At 41.0% G+C, this 17967-nt stretch overlaps 2 protein-coding genes and 1 long non-coding RNA gene across 8 annotated transcripts in view; 1 reads left to right on the top strand and 2 right to left on the bottom strand.

The window, feature by feature from the left end:
* Positions 1-1498: 1498 nt before the first annotated feature.
* LOC124390482 lies at positions 1499-8700 on the bottom strand. Its single transcript, XR_006926748.1, has 3 exons — positions 7246-8700; positions 2725-2847; positions 1499-2166 (listed from the first exon to the last, which is right to left on the bottom strand). It is a non-coding gene; the product is annotated as an uncharacterized LOC124390482 (long non-coding RNA).
* On the top strand, positions 5153-7252 carry LOC124390470 (insulinoma-associated protein 1a). Its single transcript, XM_046856425.1, has one exon. It carries the CDS (start codon positions 5281-5283, stop codon positions 6766-6768), a length of 1488 nt encoding a protein of 495 aa, XP_046712381.1. The 5' UTR covers positions 5153-5280; the 3' UTR covers positions 6769-7252.
* Positions 8701-13853: 5153 nt separating the features above from the next.
* The window catches only part of ralgapa1 (Ral GTPase activating protein catalytic subunit alpha 1), a 47424-nt gene continuing 43310 nt past the window's right edge, over positions 13854-17967 (bottom strand). For 4 of the 6 annotated variants that reach the window (XM_046856416.1, XM_046856418.1, XM_046856419.1 and 1 more), the window contains one exon: positions 13854-16534. In XM_046856416.1, the coding sequence (XP_046712372.1) occupies positions 16389-16534 (146 nt within the window). In that variant the 3' untranslated portion in view covers positions 13854-16388. Of the gene's footprint in view, positions 16535-17020; positions 17348-17967 lie in introns of all 6 variants that reach the window. The other 2 variants (XM_046856417.1, XR_006926747.1) reach the window with 2 other exon arrangements.

Below are 17967 nucleotides of genomic sequence, written 5' to 3'. Positions count from 1 at the left end.
CAAAACATTTTAAAACCACCTGCTTTAGTATAATGTCTTATCTAGGTCTAGCTCCTCTACACAAAGTGCGACTCTTCACATTTTTGCTATAAAGTGTGGAATAAAGGTGCTTTGGTGTGGCAACAACATTAAAACACACTGGCTGTGTTCTGTGCTCATGTGCATGCAGTGCATTCTGGGTAATACCACATAATGCCTCAATCTCTGCACCTGCTTGAACTTTTGAGTCCAGGGATGTCTTGGAGTTGTCACTATCCCTCTTCTCCTTGCAGTGCATTATGGGTAACACACACTGTCCATCAACTGCTGAGCAATGACCGAACATAATAAACAGCAGGAAGGCGTTATGGGTTCTGGATTCAGATGTTTGGAAGAGAAAGTAGTTATATGTTAGTAGTTATTTGTTGTGTGTGTGTGTGTATGTGTGTGTGTGTGTGTGTGTGTTACTCAGATTGTGTGTTTACTGTCTTCAGGATGAGAGAGAAGTTATCACTTACAGCAGGTATAAGTTGTAAAACCGGTGAATATCCGTCATCATCACACTGACCTCATTCTCTCTGTAGCAGGTGAGGAACCTGCACTTCATCACACACTGATCACCAACACTACTACCCCCTCTGCTGGAGAACTGGTTCTAACACGTGTGTGATGATGTGTGTGATGGTGTGTGATGGTGTGTGATGGTCTGTGATGGTCTGTGATGGTGTGTGATGGTGTGTGATTGTCTGTGATGGTGTGTGATGGTGTGTGATGGTCTGTGATGGTCTGTGATATTCTGTGATGATGTATGATGGTCTGTGATGGTCTGTGATGGTGTGTGATGGTCTGTGATTGTGTGTGATGGTCTGTGATGGTCTGTGATGGTCTGTGATTGTGTGTGATGGTGTGTGATGTCTGTGATTGTGTGTGATGGTCTGTGATGGTCTGTGATTGTGTGTGATGGTCTGTGATGGTTTGTGATGGTCTGTGATGGTCTGTGATGGTCTGTGATGGTGTGTGATGGTGTGATGGTGTGTGATGGTCTGTGATGGTGTGTGATGGTGTGATGGTGTGTGATGGTGTGATGGTGTGTGATGGTGTGTGATGGTGTGTGATGGTGTGTGATGGTGTGATGGTCTGTGATGGTCTGTGATATTCTGTGATGATGTATGATGGTCTGTGATGGTCTGTGATGGTTTGTGATGGTGTGTGATGGTCTGTGATTGTGTGTGATGGTCTGTGATGGTCTGTGATGGTCTGTGATTGTGTGTGATGGTGTGTGATGTCTGTGATTGTGTGTGATGGTCTGTGATGGTCTGTGATTGTGTGTGATGGTCTGTGATGGTTTGTGATGGTCTGTGATGGTCTGTGATGGTCTGTGATGGTCTGTGATGGTGTGTGATGGTCTGTGATGGTGTGTGATGGTGTGTGATGGTGTATGATGGTCTGTGATGGTGTGTGATGGTTTGTGATGGTCTGTGATGGTGTGTGATGGTGTGTGATGGTCTGTGATGGTGTGTGATGGTGTGTGATGGTCTGTGATGGCTCAGTTCTCACACACAGTGCTAAGATTTATGTCTCGGGCCATGTCCCAAACCACAAAGCACAGCCGTGTACACAATAGGACCCTGAATGGGGTGTTAAAGGGTCAAGTGCTTTTGTCATCCCTCCTCCTGAACACAAGCAGAAGAGTTGCTCTGATCTCATATCAGCCTGAATGCTGGTGCTGGTGTTTTACCCTCAGACCCCTTCAGCAAGTGGCTTTAATGATCAAACTGAGGCGTGTGGGTTTTTTCAGTGATGCTTTAGTTTATAGTTTTGGCCTCAAACTTTAAGGGTAAAAAATGTCTGCCTGTTAATAGATTTTAGGTTTATTATAATTTTCAATTCTGTTTATAATATATTTCTATTTCATAAACACTTTATACAGTATTTTTTGCACCTTCACATAACGTTTTAAATCCACAACAACGTGTTCAAGACATTCACTTACACAAACAGCTCAGAAAATGATGGACAGGAGGAGTGCAGAGTCTCATCTGTGGGTCCTGTTGATGATCCTGAGATAAGCATCTCTCACCCATGAGAAAAGAGGAAAACGTTGTTCCCATCAGTGGCCACACAGAGTGGAGTTAAAGATGTGTGACAGGGAGACGTCTCGTCAGTCCCCAGTGTCCTCCTGGTAATCTGTCAAAAACACTGATTACATCTCTGAGCAGAGACACGCCCACGAAACATCACACCAAACCTGAACCTGGTGCCGAGGAGGACCTGCTCAGTCCTGCATCTGTGACTCTAAAGCACAGTTAGTTTATAATCTGATCAATAAACAGACACAAATTACTTATGAATTAACATCAACATCCATAATAATAATAATAACAATTATAATACATTTGTATACATTGTACAGTTTTCTTTGTTCAGTGTCCTAAACACACAACGCCCCTTTAGAGCTAATAAGACATGACACCATCCATAACCTCACTGCAGTAGATACCAATTTGGAGACAACACACTGAAACCAAACCCAATCCCAACCCCACCTCTCTGTGCTCCGTCTCTAGTCCATCCATAATCAATCAGAGGAAAACAGCTATAACTTTCAACTAAGGGATTGATCAACGATTTGTATTTTACTCGGATTGTTTAATTCTCTGAATGAAGAAAAGAAAGCTCAGTATGAACATGGAGAAGGATATACAATATAATGGCATTTAAACATTTAAAGGATGTTATTCTTACTTTTGACCAGCGGGTGGTGCTGATTGGCTGCAGATCCTCAGATGATAGACGTTTGAATCAATGCTGAGAATTTCAGATGTTTTTAAAGTGCGATCACTTCAGGGAATAAAGAACTCAAGGGAACTACAGCAAAAACAGAACATTTAATTTAGTAAAAAACAGTACATGACTGAATGATAAAAAAGTTGTTGCAGTTTTTTACCACAAGGGGGCGCTGAAGATAAAACAAATGATGCTAAATGATAAAAGAGTGTAAAGCGAAAATTGTGAATTTATCAACCGACAATTTCTAACACGAATGTGGATTATCTGTAAAAAAAAAAACTGACCTATTCTGTGTGTTCTACAGTGTGTGTGTATGTTGTAGTGTGTGTATGTCATACAGTTTGTGTCTATGTTGTAGTGTGTGTGTATGTTGTACAGAGTGTGTTTGTTTAGTGTGTGTGTGTGTGTGTGTGTGTGTGTGTGTGTGTGTGTGTGTATGTTGTACAAGTGTGTTTATGTTGTAGTGTGTGTATGTTGTAGTTTGTGTGTGTGTGTGTGTGTGTGTGTGTGTGTTGTACAGAGTGTGTTTATGTTGTAGTGTGTGTATGTTGTAGTGTGTGTGTGTTGTACAGAGTGTGTTTGTCGTACAGTGTGTGTCTATGTTGTAGTGTGTGTATATTGTACAGAGTGTGTATATGTTATAGTGTGTATATGTACAGTGTGTGTATGTAGTGTGTGTGTATATTGTACAAAGTGTGTTTATATTATAGTGTGTGTCTGTTGTACAGAGTGTGTGTATATTGTAGTGTGTGTGTGTGTATATTGTACAAAGTGTGTTTATGTTGTAGTGTGTATATTGTAGTGTGTGTATATATTGTACAAGTGTGTATATATTGTACAGTGTGTGTATATGTTGTACAGAGTGTGTATATGTTGTAGTGTGTGTATGTTGTACAAGTGTGTTTATATTATAGTGTGTGTGTATATATTGTACAAAGTGTATGTATATTGTACAAGTGTGTGTATATTGTACAAGTGTGTATATATTGTACAGTGTGTGTATATTGTACAGAGTGTGTTTATGTTGTAGTGTGTGTGTATATTGTACAAAGTGTATGTATATTGTACAGTGTGTGTATGTATATTGTACAGTGTGTGTATATATTGTACAGTGTGTGTCTATATTTGTTGTAGTGTGTGTGTGTGTGTGTGTGTGTGTGTGTGTTGTACAGAGTGTGTATATGTTGTAGTGTGTGTATATACATTACAGTGTGTGTGTATATTGTAGTGTGTGTGTGTGTGTTTATATTGTACAAGTGTGTATATATTGTACAGTGTGTGTGTGTATGTTGTAGTGTGTGTGTATATTGTACAGAGTGTGTGTATGTTGTAGTGTGTGTATGTTGTACAGAGTGTGTGTGTATGTTGTAGTGTGTGTGTGTGTGTGTGTGTGTGTGTGTGTGTGTGTGTTGTACAGAGTGTGTGTACATTTTGTTCTGATATAATAAGAAAATCTTATTTCTATCTTATTTTATTGAATAAATTTCTCCTTAAATGCTTTGACCTTGAGAATGAGAAACTGTAGCACTGTTGCTAATTCATCTCTTCTCTCTGAGGTTTGATCTACAGCAAGAAATTACTGCAGAATATTCACACACTTGCTCTGGGACATGTTCTGCTCATTCTTTCATTCTTTCATTCGTGTCAGGCAGTATAATGTGATAATAACCATTCAGTTCAGTACGGTCTCTTTACATTTATAAGATAATAATAATAATAATAATAATAATAATAAATAAATAAATAAATAAAAAAACCCAGTTTTTTTGTATATATAAAGTCTCTTTTCGGCCCCCGGGGTAAAGGCTGGGGCAGATCTTGTCTCTCTCCCTCTTTGCCCACGTGTGTCCTGTAGCTGCTGCACACCTGAGACAGAGACACACTGAGGTTCATACCCAGGACTGGTTAGATGTTTAAGCCACTAAGCCTTCAGAGGTGACGGTGAATTCTTTTTCATTTTAACCCCAAGCCCACACGAAGAGAAATTACGGATCAATAACACAAAGTAAGAAGATCAACGCGGTCTGAACCACCGAGCATCATCATCATCATCATCATCATCATCATCGTCGTCGTCTGCAGGCTGCAGGGCGGGAAAGCAGCATTTTTAGGGGTAAAACATATTTTAGGCTAAAAGAAAATGTATCATGACCCAGACGGCTGGATGTCAAACTGCAGTGCGCGCGCTGCAGGTTGGAGAGGTGCGAGATGTCTGATCTCACCGAGCACTCACTGATCTGATATTCTAATTAAGGTTGGCCACGCCTCCACTTTGCGCTCAGCGCTGTGATTGGTCAGATATCTGGCCCTGAACGTGGCTTCATGCAAAATAAATATATATCCAAAGAATAAAAACAAGAAAACCGGCGCGTGAACGCGCAGAGACGGTTTTACTCGGAGAGAGCGCGAGGATAGGTCCGATTTCCGTTATAAATCCGACTCTTCTTTCGTAGGACCGAAATCTGAGTAGAGTTTGTTATTAAAAATAATTCAAAATCATATAAAAGCAAGATGCCTCGCGGGTTCCTGGTGAAGCGGAGTAAACGCGCCTCGGCGGGCTCTTACCGGATGCGACCTGACTGCGCGGAGATGCAGAAATCAGAGCCTCACGCGCCGAAGAGCGAACCTCCACGAGACCCGGTCAGAGCCCCGTGCACGGACGGCACAGCAGCACGCACTCTGCACGCGCAGCCACAGGAACCCTCTGCTCTCGCGCCCAGGCGAAGCATCTTCCACAGCACTGTGAGTAATAAAGGTGAAGATGATGATGTTGATGATGGAGATGGTGATGATGGTGAGGGGGATCACGTCGCTGAGAAGGACTGCCACAGACCCGCGGTGCCCCTGAGCGCAGGATTAAAGCGCTCCCCGTTCCCTCGGTGTCTGAGCTCACCGGCCGCGGCGGAATCGTTCCCGGTCTCCTCAATCGAGCGCCTCCTGCTTTCCAGTCAGGCGGACATTAAGTTTACTTCGTGCCCCGCATCCTTTCCGCACAACCTGAAGCCCGAGACCAAGAGCAAGCCGCCGGGGAGGAAACTGAAAGTAGCACGGAAGCTGACCTTTGAAGACGAGGTCACGACCTCACCGGTGCTCGGACTGCGGATCAAGAAGGAGAGTCCCGACAGCGCGCCGAGACCGAGCAAGAAGCCGCTGGGAGAGTTCATCTGCCAGCTCTGTAAGGAGGAGTACCCGGACCCGTTCTCTCTTGCGCAACACCGGTGCTCGCGCATCGTCCGGGTGGAGTACCGTTGCCCCGAGTGCGACAAGGTGTTCAGCTGTCCCGCTAACTTGGCCTCACACCGCCGATGGCACAAACCGCGCGACACTCAGGACACCAGAAAGTCTCAGGTGCATGAGAAGGCGTCGGTGGAAGGTAAGGAGAACGCGACCGACATGCGAGTGAAGCAGCAGCAGCATCAGCAGCAGCATCAGCAGCAGCAGCAGCAGCATCAGCAGCAGCATCAGCAGCATCATCCTCATCCTCAGCTTCAGCAGCAGCAGCAGCAGCATCAGCTTCTGTTTTTCTCCACCGAGGGCGCGCAGAGCTCCGTGCCTACCGCGGACACGCACTGCGGCGCCGCGGAGAGACGCTTTGACGACGTGTCGAGGATGTTTGAGCGCCGCCGCGACGACACAGACCCCCTCGCGCCCGGGTTTCTGTGCGCGCGGGCGGGAGGAGAGAGAGGAAGAGAGGAGGAAGAGGAAGAGTACGCGTGCCACTACTGCGCCAAAAAGTTCCGGAGGCACGCATACTTGCGGAAGCACCTGGCCGCCCACCAGAGCGTGCACGCGGCGTCGTACAAGCACGCGGAGAGCGCGCCGATCCCGTTCACGTGCCACCTGTGCGGCGCGCGCTTTCCCACGGCGGAGGTGCGCGAGAAGCACCGACTCTGGCACGCGCTCGCGGGACCCGTACCGGGCAAGACGGCAGGCGCGCTGATAAGAGCGGACCTCATGCTGCCTCCGAAACCGAGCCGGATCTGGGAGGTTCCGACCTGAAGGGTTTTCATCACGAGGACAGTTTGCACTGAGAGTTTACGGAAATGCACGCGGATTAAACATTAACGCGTGTAAAATAAAAGTATTTCCATGACCCGGGTATGAAGCAGGAGCAGAAAATAACAAATCACATTCCATTTATAATAATAATAATAATAATAATAATAATAATAATAATACCAACAAAACTCATCATCATCATAAGGATAACTGATACAGAGCAGTATTTAATTACAGTCCTGACGTCACTAATCAATCAGATTAAAAGGTAACATTTCAGTCCAGTGTCTCCGGTACTGAACAGAACCTCTCGAGTACACACCTGCAGTAGCTTCACAGAGGAATAAAAGAAGCTTGTTTATAAATAATTTAAGGACATTATTTGATTTCTGGAGGTTTCCAGATGAAAAATAGGATAAAAAGCACATTGTTTAACCAGATGTGAGTTTCGGCTCAGCGATAAGTTCTGCTCAGTACCTTTTCTTCACTCGGACGATTCCCATAAAGCAGACCGCAGAAAATCAGTTCACTGCACCAGGAACTTCTCCATAATGAGGATGAACCTGGTAGGTGTGTGAGCACTCAGCCTCATTTGATTCTTCTACAGGGTGTCTGAGAATTTGATGCACATCACGATATTTAAGTTCGGTTTCTTCCAGCAATACAGTAAAGCTGCTGCAGTAAATACAAACAAACAAATAATAATGAGCTTACAATGAATTTCTCTTTTAGATTTATATCATTATCACACCTGATCACAGGGAGTGTGTGTGTGTGTGTGTGCGTGTGTGTGGTTTACTCAGACCATAGAGTTCAGATGGAGTGTGTTATGCTCTGGTCACCTACTCAGAGGGAGGATTTGTGTTACATGGTGAAAACTAATCAAATAAACCCCGTCCCAAGTCGGAGTGACGTCACAACAAGAGGCTTACATCACAACATTGTTCTTTACACGATTAGCTAGCACGTGAAGACTTGGTTTTGAAATTAAACCGGTTTTGAAATTAATCTCTCTCTTATTCCATTTGTTGCGTATTTAAACCGCAAACTTGAAGCTTTAAGTTGTAGCTCTGATTTTCATGGCACGACCTTCTAGAAAATTACACCACATTAGCATTATACGTCACAGGTTTCGTGTGGCGATTGCGTGTATTATGACGTCATCACGTTAGCTAACACTAACGTGCGTGTAAATGGCTTAAGCATGTCCATTTGATCAGTTCTTACTTTTATAGAAATCTGATGTTCTGATGTTTGTGCAGAGATTGTAATCTAAATCAAACTCCTGACCAGAGGTGAAGTGATGATGGTGTAACATCTGGATTCATCACATTAACAACACAGCGGTGTTATTTTCTACTAATAGCGAGTACGAATTCATAAAACACATCAAACCTGTAAATGAATTTAGTTCCCATGGAAAGTTATTGTTGATGTGCTTTTCGTAGTCGTTTTTCTGGCTCATGTGTTAAAAATGTTCGCTTGTGTGTTTATGTTTTTCTGTGTGTGTGTGTGTGTGTGTGTGTGTGTGTGTGTGTGTGTGTGTGTGTGTGTGTGAAATCTGAAGAGAGGAGGTTTAACATTTAACAGTCAGAAAAGAAACAAATTCCTAATAAAGAATAAAGATTATATGAAAGGAATTAGTGTGCAGTGTTTCCACACACACACACACACACACACACACACACACACTTGAGTGTCCAAACAAGTCAAATGAAATTTCTATAAAACCTGTAAATGAACAGAAATTACATGAATATGTACATTAAATATACAATAAAATAAATAGAAGATATCTATACATCTACACATTCTGGAGAGCAATATTCAAGTCCATGCTCTGTTTTCATACATTTCTAGATGTTCAGAAATCCCCCGTTTTTTAAATATGTTTATTTATAAAAATCCATAATTGAACATCTGCAAGTTAATAACTTTTTAATGTAAGTGTATTTCCTTCACTTGAACTAGGAGACCCAAAACTGTTCCAGCATGATAATGCTCCTGTGCACAAAGCCAGCTCCATGAAGATCTGCTTTCCATGAATTGTAGTGGAAGATCTCCTGCTATTGAGCTCCAACCCTATTAAAGACTTTTGGGATGAATGTGAACACTGACTGCACCCCAGGAACCTCCTCACCTTCTCACCTACATCACTACCTGACTTTACCAACACCCTCATAGCTGACTGAATCTCCACAACATCTAGAGGAACATCTTCCTAGAAGAGTGTAGCTCATTATTAACAGTAAATTGAGACTAAATATGAGAACATAAGCGTCGGTCACGTAGTCAAATGTCCACATAATGTACAGTTCAGCGGTGGGAAGTAACTGAGTACAAATACTTTATTACTGTACTTCAGTAGATTTTTCTGGTATCAGTTTTTTACTCCACTATTTATTTTTCAGTTTTTACTTTTACTCATTACATTTTTACACAAATATCTGTACTTTTTACTTCTTACATTTTCAAACCCAGCTCGTTACTTTAGTTTTAATCCATTTGATTTGGTGAAATATTATTTTTATTTTCACTGAGCGCCGATTTCAGCCGAACAACTGATTTCCTGTTACTGCGCGTCTTTTTCACTCCGCTGGTGTATAAAGTCCTGTCTCTCACTCACCACAGATGTAGACTAGTTTATGGAGATAAGAATCAGCAGGCAGAAGGCAGTTAGAAGTTTGGGGTTAATGTGGATGAGACAGAGGGAGTCAGTGATGAGAACATGACTGAGAACAGACACATTCCTGATCATCATCATCTTTTCTCTGCTTGTGTTCTATATGTGGATCTTCAGCCTGCATACATTCATTAGGTAACAACATTTTAATTAGTTTTGTATTAATATATATATATATATATATATATATATATATATATATATATATATATATATATATATATATATATATATATGTATGTATATTTGGCTGTCAAAATTAAAATGATTGTAAACGGCACTAAATTTTATTAACGCTATGAATTCAGTGCATTTCTGTTTCATCATTTTTATAGAAAATGTAAATACATAAATAAATAACTAAATAAAAAAGAGAGGAGATTAAAACCTTCGGCAAAAAATACGTTTATCCACGACGTCCTTTCTTAGATATAAAATAAATAAATAAACTCCAGATAAAAATATTTTTAATCAGTAAATTTTTGTTTTATTTCTGCGCCAAGTCTCAAATCAAACACCAAATCCGCCATGTTTTACACAATTTACCCTCTAGGTGGCGTTTTGTGGGTTTTTCCCTCATAATGGCGACACAAACTTAAATTACTGTCTTTATTGATCGTACAGATAAAAACAATAAATCATTTAAATCTGTAAAATGTCTATAATTTTATATATATAAACTTCCTGACTTGACTTGAAGAGGTGCAGTCTCTCCGGTGTCACCTCATTAACGGTCCGTGTGGAAACATAGCAAAGGCTCTTAATGATGTCCACACGTCTCTGCACTGATACAGCCTTTATATTTAATCACTGTACATATGCTTACATACATATCACATGCTGTAAATATGATACATGTTTAACACCTCCAAGCTGCCAGTTTTGGGCACCTGAGCAAGCACTTAACTCACTACTGCTCATTTAGTAAATGAGATCATTAAGAGTCGCTCGGGAGAAACACTTCCAACAGGAAGTGGCTATATCTCGCTATCTTTGTCTCTCTATTTTCTCTATCTAATTGTCTCTGTCTCACTGTATATGTCTCTCTCTTGCTGTCTCTCTATTTGTTTCTCACTCTTTCTAAAGCTGTGTCTGTGTCTCTTTGTCTTTGTCTCTGTCTTTCCTGCTTATTTACATGTCTCACAAAGTTTAGAGTTTTGAAAGTAATGCCATTAGTTATCTATGATGAAAGACTTTCCTGGTTTGATTCTTACCTCTAGTTTCATATTAAACATTATAAGAAGTTTTTAAAAACAGAACAATTAAAGGTCATTAAAACTGGTTGCTGGTAAATCATGGTATATCAGTGGTGCAGGTGTTGGAGATGTGGTTCTTGTACCTGAGTCACTTCTCATAGACTTCGAGTAACTGAGAGAATGTACAGGAAGGAGAAGTTTTGACCCTCTACCATAATGATCTAAGAGACAACAGTGGTCTCTTAACTATAGAAAAACCAAGAGTCCAATAAGCAAAGCCTTGTTTGTCACCCCTCTGGTAGTGTAGTGGTTTAGTGATGCAGCCTCTGCTATCTGACTCACCTGGTTCAATTCCTACCCCTTAGATTTCCTTTAAATTGTTTAAAAAGTTTTATAAAAGAACCAAAAAAGGTCCTAAAAATCAGGTTCTTGCAGGAGATCCTGTGGCTCAATTGGAAGAGCTCTACCTCTGGGTTGAGAGGTTGCTGGTTCAAACCCCGGCCAGGGCTCAAAGTTAAGAGTGCAGAAGGTTCCGGTGACCATAGTGAGGAAGGTGTCAGAAATGGCTGCGTGGAAGGTCGGTCCTGGAGGGTTTCTGAGGGCGTATCCTGAACCAGGGGGGCAATAATCAGGCATCTGCCCCCCTGGCATCTGAGAAGCTGAAAACAGGGGGTTATGAAGCAAAAACATCAAAAAAAGTTTCGACATAGGCTCCTGGCAAAAAATTTATTTAATGCCCTTTTTTTTTTTTTTTTTTCCCTGCCCAAAATGCAAAACCATCACCCACAATTTTTGAGTGAGGCTGTAACCCAGCAGGTCTTCACAGCCTTTGTTCACAGTCACCCACTCCATTGCTCATCACAGACTAATTTCCACACAACTTAACCAGTGTGGGGACAAGCCAGATTTGAACCAGCAACCTCTGAGCTCAGAGGTAAGGCTTTTACCACAAAGCCATCAAGTCCCACAACACACCTTCTTTTTTTGGGGGTTTATCCTTCGTTTCATGCTTCAAAGCAAGAAATTCAGACCAGAAAGAAACACAGAAAGCAGGATTCGAACCCTGAACCCCACCAACAGCAAAATACCAGTCTTAACCCACTGAACCGTGACAATTGTTTAGAGCAGGTCTATCTTTTCTTTCAAACCATCAACACAAGAATATAATGCTAAAGACAGACTGAGGAAACAAGCCCATATCATGACTAGCAGGGACAAAGCAGGATTCGAACCTTGATTCACACCATTAGCAAGGAACCAGCATTAACCCACTGAACCATCAGGAAGGACAAGCTGAGAATCTTGTTTAGAGCAGGTCTATCTTTCTTTTTAACCCATCAAAACAAGAATATGAAGATGTAGGAATCAGAATTTTTTACCTACTTCATGACTAGCAGACAGAAAGCCAGGTTTGAACCCTGACCACCAACATTAGCAAAGTATCAGCCTTAACCCACTAAGCAATCAGGAAGAAACAGGATGGGAAGCTTGATTAGAGCAGGTCTATCTTTCTTTTCAAACAATCAACACAAGTATTTAACGCTAAAGAAAGATGTAGGAAGCGAATACAGACGTAATTAGCACAAGTTGACCAGACATTGTAAATAGCAGGATTCGAACCCTGATCCCACCACCAGCGAGACACCAATGTTAACCCACTAAACCATCGGTGAGGACAGGTTAGGAAGCTTGTTTAGAGCAGGTCTATCTTTCTTTTCAACTCATTAAAAACAAAAATATATCGCTAAAGAAAAATGTAGGAAGTGAATCCTGATCGTGACTGGCAGGCAGAAAGCAGGATTCATACCCTGAACCCCACCAAAAGCACAACACCTGATTTAACCCACTGGACCATCAGAGAAGACAGGCCAGGAAGTTTGTTTAGAGCAGGTCTATCTACCTTTAAACCATCAACACAAGCATATAAAGCTAAAGAAAGATTTAGGAAGCAGGAACATAACCGACATCACAACTAGCAGGATTCAAACCCTGATCCTCACCATCAGCGAGTCACCAGCCTTAATCTGATCAACCATGGAAGAGATCAGACTGGGAAGCATGTTTAGATGAGGCACAAGCCTTAAACCACTGAGCGACCACTGCTGACAAGCATGTGTGCTTTTTGGAGGGTTCATACTTTGTTTGATGGCAGCGCAGTAAGAAAGAAGGCATGTAGGACTGGCTTTGAAACCTTATCACCAGCGTGGACTATATTAAGGACCATGTTCAGGCACAAGCCTTAACCCACTGAGCTACCACAGAAGTGCTTTTTTTTTTTTTTTTTTTGGTGGAGTTATCTTTCATTAAAGAGCAGGAAATCAAGAAATTATTCCAACACAGAATTAAAATGTTTTGAGAGTGGACAAGGTCCAGAAGTTTTATTTACCAACACAGCAACCACCAGCTCCAGCAGGAATCAAACTCTCAAACTCATCCTCGTGGGGACCCTGACATTAACCCACTAGGCTATCACATCCATCTATCTATCTATCTATCTATCTATCTATCTATCTATCTATCTATCTATCTATCTATCTATCTATCTATCTATCCATCCATCCATCCATCCATCCATCCATCCATCCATCCATCCATCCATCCATCCATCCATCCATCCATCCATCCATCCATCCATCCATCCATCTATCTATCTATCTATCTATCTATCTATCTATCTATCTATCTATCTATCTAATATGATGTGAGGTCCAGTTAACAGCTAAAACAGGTAGAAGTAATAACTACTTTTTACTGAAGTACATGTCTGAGCCAAAACTTCTTTACTTTCACTCGAGTAAAAAAGTTTAATCAGTACTTCAACTTTTACCAGAGTATTTTAAAACATGAGGATCTGTACTTCTACTTAAGGATGTGTGTACTTTTGCCACCTCTGGCACAGTTAAAGAGTTAAATTATTACATATTAATCACTATATAGAGTTCAGTAAATAAAAATAAGACAAGCATCATAAAGTGAGCTGCAATAAAAAAAAGAAATTTTACTGATTTTACTTAAAATTGCATTCATTAATTTATTTTATTTAATATTATATATATATTTGTACATACATTTTTATTATTAAATATCATTTACACCAATACTATTTCATTTTTATGATTTTCCAGTTTACCATTATTATATAATTTATTTTCTCAAATTTATAAATATTAATAACTCAAAATAAATCACAGGCACACTGACACACATGAGAGGAATACTTTTTATTTGTGTTAAGTTGTACATCTGATTTTTCCTCTTTACAAACGTGTAGATAAGTGTGTGTGTGTGTGTGTGTGTGTGTGTGTGTGTGTTGGGGGTTGTGTCCTAGCACATGCAGGTATCATATGCCTCATGCAACGATCTCTCTCTACACTAACGTACAGCAGCATCTCACACGTCCACGTTCCAGCGTGCACACGTTTCAGCTTTCTGATATAAAACCATCTCCGTCCTGTACACGAATCTACTAATCTATATAGATTTTACAGAAACTCACATTTTAACCGTTGAACTTCTACAGAACCTCCATATGGAAATAAGGATTGAGGGGTGTGGCTACATGAAAATATTCTCCAATCACATCCACTATACAAATTAGTCGCCATAGTAACGTTACAATCCAACTTTTGACTATGATGATCGAATTTGCTAGCTGGTCAGCATGCTAATGGCTAACAGCTGTTGAAAATGTAAAATGTCAGCAATGTTGATGTGAGCGTCAGGGGAAAAAAGTAAAAATCAACAACAACAACAACAAAAAAAACCCACTTTCAGGAACCCAAAACAAAATTAAACAATACTTTCAGTAATTTGTTTAAATAAAAAAAAAAAAGAGCTTTAAAGGGGGGTGGGGGTGGGGTGGCCCATGGTGATGCTGTCGGCTTTTACTTTTATCTCTGCAAAAATCATCAGCTCACGTGTGTAAAAGTGTGTATCAGTGTGAGGGAACACTACACCTGACATCTCACACATTAACATGAAAATTCACCTGTCTGCACAGTGTGTGTGTGTGTGTGTGTGTGTGTTTGTGAAGCTTCAGCAGCGAACTCGAGGCTCGTTTTGTTTTGATCGTTTTTAAATACTGTTATATACATAGACCAGATTCTGCTCTCAACTATACACATCCATCACAATCATTACACACACACACACACACACACACACACACACACATCCATCACAATCACACACACAAACACATTCCTCACATTTTTATACAAACACACACATAATTATTAGGAGTGAACTAACACACACACACACACACACACACACACACACACAGTGCTTCTGTACAACAGAAAAAATTTTATCAAATGAAACAAACCAATCCACTGTTTACTCCAAACACACTTGAGCAATCCCGCACTACCGCTAGCACGCTAACACAAGCTCATAGCTGCCTGATATTGAGTTGCTCCTCCTTGTGTTTTTGTAACAGCTCTGACTCATCAAGACCTAGCCTTCACAAACCCTCTGAAGATGTGATATGGTGTCTGGCAGCAAGACATGAACAGCGAGTTCAGTAAGCTGATGCGTTTCTGTATCGGATGTGTGTGATGCTCAATTGGAGTGAGATCTGGATCTCCGCTTGTTTACATTCTTTCCTTAGTATGTCCTGGTAACCTTTCTTCTCCACGTAAGAGACACATGCATGCACCTGGCCTCCACATGATTAAAAAAAAAAAACCCTATCAGATCAGGCCACCTTCTTTCACGGCACTGTGCTCCATGTTCACGTCTATTTGAGGAGCTTTGGGTGGTGTAAAGGGGATCAGCATCGCCTCTCAGTTCTGTGCGATCAGACCAGACGATTAGCCTGAGCATTGAGCGCCCATGAAACCGTCATTAATTCCACCTAAATGAGTTTTCTTCTTAGGAACACTTTATGTGGATATCAGGAATATTCTACTAATTCTAAGATCTGTTTGGAGACGCTCTGACCCAGTCGTCTAGACATCACACTCAGGCCTTTCTCAAAGTCAAAGTCCTTTTCTTTCTATGAAAATAAAGACAATTTTAGCCCCATAATATTCAGACTTTTTTCTCTCCCAACGTCTGATCCTACACTGATATACACACACACACACACACACACAGACACAGACACAGACACACACACACACACACACACACACACACACACACACGTAAGTGCATCATGCTAAAGTGGCGGCCATGAGCTTGCATTACTTGTTAGATCGGTATCTCGGAGTTCTCAGACTGATTGAGTGTGTCTGTGGTAAACAGGAGGTCGTGTTCGGAGAGCAGAAGAGAACAGTAGTGTTTTATGATCAGATAAAAAAAAAAAAAACAACAATAAAAAATGGCAATAAAAAAAGACTGGAGTAACAGAAGGAAGCGGCTGTGTTTCATTCCACAAGGCGAAGTGCACTATGTAACTGCACATCAGTAACTGAAGTGAGGGAAATGTGCAGACTGATGTGATCGCTGCAGGATCCACAGCGGGTCTGATCTCAGGAACACGTTAGATCAGAAGCAGGATCGGTACGACGACGCTTCACCAGGCATCGCTGCTACCATAGCAACAGGTTCCTCAGTAACCTCTTGGCAAAAACAACGATTTATCGCAATGTATCTTACAAACAATCAGCACATTATGACGTGTGCGTGTGTGTGTGTGTGTGTGAGCAGTGTAATAAAGTGTGCAGATTTGTTTTTGTGATTAATGTGTGTGTGTGTGTGTGTGTGTGTGTGTGTGTGTGTGTGTGTGTGTGTGTTCAGGTCTTGTTAGCCGATCCAGACGAGCGTCGGAGCTTCATGGACATGCGGCTCTTGCTGGCTCGAGGAGAGATGGGTGAAGATAAATCAGCAGGGTCCAGCGGCACACTCGGGTTCTCACATAGCGGGTTCTCCAGGAAGGAACCTGAGAAACAGAAAAGTGATGAGAGCACCTCACCTAAAACACACACAAATCCCCCCCACCCACACGCACGCACACACACACACACACACACACACACACACACACACACACACACACACACACACACACACACACACACACTCACTTGTTCACAAATGAAGGTAAACACTTTGTTGTGGTCAGGGTGTGAGTCCATGCGACAGAACAGATAACAGATGTGGATTAGTAAGAAAAAGGTTTTAGTGTGTGTGTGTGTGTGTGTGTGTGTGTGTTAATGTTGGATTACACATGCATGGGATGAGCTGAACTGAGCACTACACACATTACTGAACAGCTCTTATGTGTGTGTATATAAATGTATGTGTGTGTGTGTGTGTGTGTGTGTGTGTGTGTGTGTTTAAGGAAAAAGGTGAAAAGAAAACAGACTGCAGACAAAGTAAATACAGCCGCAGCATGCATGAGTGTGTGTGTGTGTGTGTTTCTTACCTTTAGATACACATGAGTGTATGATTATCATCTACAGGACAAGAAACACAACAGAAGAGCAAAAGAAAATGGAAGAAAAAATAAAAAGAAAGAAATTCAAAAAGCAGAATAATGATTATTGGGGTTTTCAAGATGTTCAGGGTGGGAAGATCTCCACCTCTGGACCTGCTGAGGAGCAGAGCTGGGTGTGTGTGAGGGGTTCAGCAGTATTCAGAGCTCCGACTAAATTACTGACTTTTACACTGTTTAGAAGAAATGTGAGTTACGCACGCTCTCTGATGCTTCAGGTCCGAAGTATGAGATCTTCACTGACTGAACAATCAAACACTACAAAAGCATGCACACATGCACACACTTAATTGATGAACTGCATTTGAAACTTTACTCATCCTCTTCTTTAAAACTTTAAAAAGTAGAACATTTATACATTATATTGTATATATAATATACTTCTACAGATACAAACGATAATACAATATTGTATAGTATATTTCAATAGTATGGTATAATACAGCTTTAGTATAGTAAAGGTTTTGTATAGTATTGTGTAGTATAGTAGAGGATTGTATAGTATTGTGTAGTAGAGGACTGTATAGTATTGTATAGTGTAGTAGAGGATTGTATAGTATTGTATAGTATAGTAGAGGATTGTATAGTATTGTGTAGTAGAGGACTGTATAGTATTGTATAGTATAGTAGAGGATTGTATAGTATTGTGTAGTAGAGGATTGTATAGTATTGTAGAGGATTGTATAGTATTGTGTAGTAGAGGATTGTATAGTATTGTATAGTATAGTAGAGGATTGTATAGTATTGTAAAGTATAGTAGAGGATTGTATAGTATTGTATAGTATAGTAGAGGATTGTGTAGTATTGTATAGTATAGTATAGTAGAGGATTGTATAGTATTGTGTAGTAGAGGATTGTATAGTATTGTATAGTATAGT

Source organism: Silurus meridionalis, chromosome 8 (assembly GCF_014805685.1).
Source record: "Silurus meridionalis isolate SWU-2019-XX chromosome 8, ASM1480568v1, whole genome shotgun sequence".
In the NCBI taxonomy this organism is placed as follows: Eukaryota; Metazoa; Chordata; class Actinopteri; order Siluriformes; family Siluridae; genus Silurus; species Silurus meridionalis.
This window is presented reverse-complemented; position numbering and strand designations above follow the sequence as displayed.

Coding starts and splice junctions, on each gene's coding strand:
- LOC124390470 (XM_046856425.1), top strand. CDS start 5,281: ATGCCTCGCGGGTTCCTGGTGAAGCGGAGTAAACGCGCCTCGGCGGGC.